This window comes from Globicephala melas, chromosome 1 (genome assembly GCF_963455315.2).
Source record: "Globicephala melas chromosome 1, mGloMel1.2, whole genome shotgun sequence".
NCBI lineage: Eukaryota > Metazoa > Chordata > Mammalia > Artiodactyla > Delphinidae > Globicephala > Globicephala melas.
In genome coordinates, this window is record NC_083314.1 from 95,366,567 (window position 1) to 95,371,952 (window position 5,386).

General features: G+C 35.9%; 1 protein-coding gene across 1 annotated transcript; it reads left to right on the forward strand.

The window, feature by feature from the left end:
- Window positions 1–781: 781 nt before the first annotated feature.
- LOC115859939 (protein BEX4-like) lies at window positions 782–1,594 on the forward strand. The gene has a single exon (XM_030869337.3). The coding sequence runs from the start codon at window positions 1,009–1,011 to the stop codon at window positions 1,369–1,371; it is 363 nt and encodes a 120-aa protein (XP_030725197.1). The 5' UTR covers window positions 782–1,008; the 3' UTR covers window positions 1,372–1,594.
- Window positions 1,595–5,386: the final 3,792 nt, after the last annotated feature.

A 5,386-nucleotide genomic window follows, 5' to 3' on the forward strand; every position in this document is an offset into this window, starting at 1 on the left:
TCCATTGTGTATATGTACTACAGCTTCTGTATCCATTCATCTGTCAGTAGACATTTAGGTTGCTTCCATATCTTGGCTATTGTGTATAGTGCTGCTGTGAACATAGGGGTTCATGTATCTTTTTGAGGTAGTTTTGTCCAAATATATGTTCAGGAGTGGGATTGCTGGATCATATGGAAACTCTATTTTTAATTTTCTGAGGAACCTCCATACTGTTTTCCATAGCAGCTGTACAGTTTACATTCCCACCAACAGTGTAGGAAGCCTCTCTTTTCTCCACATCCTCTCCAGCATTTGTTATTTGTACACTTCTTAATGAAGGTCATCCTGACTGGTGTGAGGTGATACCTCATTGTAGTTTTGATTATGCAACACATATTTATAAACTTATTTTACAGAAAATTTCAGCAACATAAAGATAGAAATTTTACATTTTACATTGGTTATGAATTTATTGTTCAGTTTATTTCAACATCTGCTCTTGAGAATTCACTGATGATTTCAGGATTGCCTAATATAGCACCTATTTTTGTAGTTAGTCAAATATTCTTAAAATAAAATTCTAGTACCTTTATAATTATATAAGAAATACTTCTAGCATAACTTTCATGAGTGAAAGAAGAGTGTAAATCTTCTCCATTATTGGATTACATTCCTTAAAGAGTGCTAAGCACATAATACTATAAATAAATGTTATTTATTAAATTGTGAATAAGTTTTACAGTACTAATTTTAACCCATAACCATTCATTTAAACTTAAGTATCAGCGTCCCGCGGTGACGGAGGCCCGACGTGAACGGCCAGCGCCGACTGGCGCTCGCCGCGCTCTAACGGTAGACCAAGCTGTTGCTCGCTGCCTTCTCGGTCCCTGCGGGAGTGCGGGCCGGGGGCGGCCCCCAAAAGTAAGAGGCGCGGGAGGAGCAGGTCTGCGAGTCGAAGTGTCGCGGCGGCGCACTTGCAGCAAGAATCGGGAGGGGCAGGAGACCGCGAGGATAGGCCCAGGAGCAATGGCGTCCAAAGAGGAACAAGCAGTAAAAAATCTCAACGTGGAAAATACCCAACAGGAAAAGGAAGGCGGGGACCAGGCCCCTTTGCAGAATGGAGAGGAATCACGCGATTTAGGAGGGGGTAGAGGCCAGAAGCCTGGAGGACATGTCAGGCTGGGACGGATTAGACAACTTGTCCCTAATTTTCGATGGGCCATACCCAGCAGGCATATTGATCACAGTGAAGTGGGGGATGATGTAGAAAAGCACGTAGGGCAGATGATGGAAATCAGGAGAAAGACTAAGAAGCAGCAAATGAGGCATCATTTGCGCTACCAAACTCCTGAACCTGACAATCATTATGAGTTTTGCCTTATACCTTGAATCCTAAGATTATCCCTGAGGTCAGTAATGTGGCCTCTGCTCTACATGCTTGTAGTTTTTCTGATTTACTTTTTCTGTAAACCTTTTGGTGTTTCCACTTACCAGTTTCTAATTGAATATTGCTTTGTCTCTGTGAAACTTTCTGTCAGCAGGGCAATTTCATCCAGTTATAGGAAAATTATTCTTTTCATAATACGAAATTAATAAAGCAGTTTACAAAGCAAAAAAAAATAAAAAAATAAACTTAAGTATCATATATTTTAGGACACTCTGACTTTTTTTAATTTCCATGACCTATTAAAAGGTGATTATATTAAAATCTCCCTAACCAATTAAACAATCTGTACTATCTTTGTATATTGACCTAAAATTATTTAAAAAGCTATACATGACCAGTGCAGATAATTAGCCAATATATGTGTATCAAAATGTAGTAAGCCCCCTACATATGAACAAGTTCCATTCTGAGAGCGCATTTGTAAGTCCAATTTGTTCGTAAGTCCAATAAAGTTAGCCTAGGTACCCAGCTAACACAATTGGCTATATAGTACTGTACTGTAATAGGTGTATAATACTTTTCACACAAATAATACATATAAAACAAATGAACACAAAAATTAAGAAAATATTTTTAATCTTACAGTATAATACCTTGAAAAGTACAGTATAACAGCTGGCACACAGGGGCTGGCATCAAGGAGAGTTACTGACTGGAGCAGGGACAGGAGGTGGGAGATGGTAGAGCTGAAGAATCGTCATCAATAGAAGATGGAGGGCAACTGCAATTTCACTGACTCCTGACATTGATAGCACAGGTTCTGGTTCTTTGCTGGAACCAGATGCATGTTTGCATCTTTGAAAGTTCGCAACTTGAAGGTTCCTATATAAGGGACTTACTGTATAAGTATGAACCACTTACCTGCTTGTTCCATGATTCAAGTGTAGTTACTCTTAGTATTCAAGTTTGTATTCTCCTATGTATGTTTCTCATAATACAGAAGTTACACATTCTTTCACTAAGAGCTATTTTTCATATTTTAAATTATATGAAAAAGTCTACAAGTAAATGTTTAATTTACTTTAATTTACCTAAAAAAAGTTTAATGTAGTGCCCTGTGCTCTTTTTCTTCTAAAAATATCTTAGACTGCATAACTTAGAATAGAGGATTCTTTAGAACTGAAGAAATATACATGTCATGTGTATCTTTGTGTAGAGGTAACTATAGTTAAATGTATGTGACACTGTGGTTTTTAATATTTTTACATAACTTTAACATTTAATGGTAATACCATTAATATCTTCTGATAGTACTACTTTCAGATTTACTTTATTATTTTTAAAAGCAAACTAATAGTCCATACTACAGATGTATATTGTGGCTTATTTAATTATTCCCCTCTTGATAGGTAATTCAATTGCCCCTCATATTCTCTATTAAAAATATTTCTTTAACAAACAACATGTTAACAGGAATGTTATTGCATAGATTTCTATAAATGGAAGTGCTAGGTCTAACAGTATAACATTTTTAGAATATTGATAGGTACTTCTACCAGCCTACAAAGCAACTTAATGTGAATTAAGAAATGCACTAATTCTTCTAGGTAGACACAGCTCTGTTCCAGGACAGGAGGCTTGTCTAATGGAGCACAGGCTTCCTCCCTTTCTCTCCTTGGCCTGTCACCCTTGATAAAATAAACAACTTGCACATTTGTATATGGTGGCCCTACATAATGTACTCCTTAAATTGTGGGATATACTCTCCTTATAATGCTGAGTATATCTTACCATTATTTAAATTTGCATTTCCTTACCACTAGTAAGATTGACCATCCTTTTATATATTCATTACCCTTTTGTCATTACAAGCTTTCTACCTACAGTTATTGACAATTAATTCAACATTTCTTTAGTAATAGTGCTTTGAAATATGAAGGTGAATGAACCTACCTGTAGGTAAACTAGTAATCACTAAAGTGTTTAAAATATATTTGCATAGTAAAATTCATTTAACTAATGGCATTGAATTGAATTCAGCTAATAAATTTACATGTTTATTGTCCATTAATTTCCATATACATACCCTCAAATTCATTAAAAATTATCAGGGGCATACAATTAGCCACGATCATGAAAACACATTACAAGGAACGCTATGCATTGTTAATTATGGGAATGGAAAGCTTAATTGCTCACATTAAAATAATTGATAAGCTTGTTGTATGTAGTTCTGCCATATAAAATAATAGGAAACAAGATTTCCTGAAGTGCATTGGCATTTGAATGGAAAATGCCTATATGAACACCAAAAAGCATTAAAATGCATTATTTATTTTCACAAGAAGGTGAATGACTCAATTCAGCCTGATTAGTAAAAAGAGTTGACGTTATAAAACTGGTTCCTGCACAACGTGTCATGATCTGTAATTTGACTTCCTAAAGGCACTGACATTGAGGAACAAAGTGGCTATGAAGCCATTCATAAATTGGCCTTACTTTTTCTCCCTCAACCCCATCAGTACTCACCTTTCACCCTAGCTCTAGAAATATAAATCTGAGTGCAATTCCTTGCATATACTACAGGAAATAACTGATCTCTTGGTTTATCGACACTTTGAAGAACTACTCATTTTCAGAATATGTAATATAGTCAAAACGAAGTCCTTTCCTATTCCTCGAAAATATTTATAAAGTGCACTGACATTGTGCTGCTAAAATTTCTAAACAATCATCACAAACTGAATGTGGCCTCAGAATGTTGTCAAAAAATTAATTCAATTGTCTGTCTGTTCATGCATCAAAATATCTATTAAAATTTAATATGAACCAGGATACAGTAGTAACAACAAAAAAAGCAAGTCTCTATTTTCAGAAGATTTACATTCTGAATGGGGTGCCAGAGAGTAACAGACAAGATATAAATAAATGAACATAGACTCTTTTGTGTGGTGATTAATGAAGATAAATGAAGAAAAATCAAGGCAAGGAGATATTGAGTGAATACGTAGGGTACTATTTTAGGTGGGATAGAAACTGAGGCTGTTTTTTTCTAAAAGGTGCTTTTAGTAAAGACTAGAAAAAAGTGAGGAAATTAGCCAAAATCCTTATATAAGGGAAGAGCAATTCAGGCAGGAGAACAATACAAGAACTCTGAGATGAACCATGCTTACATGTTCAAAGAACAGAAATGAGGCCAGTGTGGCTGGAAGAGGAGACTGGTAGGAGATGAAGTCAAAGGGATAAAGAAGTGTTTGGGAGATCACAGAGAGTTTTGAATTTTAGTCTGAGTGAGATGAGAAGCCACTGGATTGTTTCAAAGAGAAGAATGTAGGTTTTAAAGGGTCTTTTTTTTTTTGTTGCTGTGTGGTTTGTAGAGGGCAATAGTAGAAGCAGGAGGTTATTGTAATAACCTAGATGAGAAATACTGATGGCTCAAAGTCAGGTGGTAGTGGTAGAACTGGTTAGAAGTTATTAGATTTTTGATTTGTGAAATTAGAGACAATATTTTTTGTCAATTTAGAGCCAGTAAGTTTGGATGTGGAGTGTGACAGAGGGAAGTCAGGATTTGGGGCCTGAGCAACAGGCAAAATGATTGTCACTTCATGGGGTATTAAATTTTTAGGAGATAAATACTGATTAACTTATTTAGACTGAACTGCTTGGTAACAGAAATGGTAAATATTTGTTGTGGCTTGTGATCCCTAAAAAAATTAGTGAGGCACACTGAGGGCAGCAGGAAATGAGAAATTTTGAGAACCTCTGGTATATGCTGATGGGAGTAGGGAGGGAATGATGAATGATTAGGGAGAAAGTGCAGAAAATTACAAGAGAAGCATATGAATAGCTGATAAATAAGGGAAGCCAGTGAACAAATTCAGGATGTACTGTTAGATATGACTACCAGCTCTTTATCCTTTGAAAAATACAAGAAGTGAAGTCTGGGACAGTAGATGGTTTTATTAGTGGGAGTGGTAGTCATTCTCTTTTAATAGCTTTTATTTTCATTACTTGAAA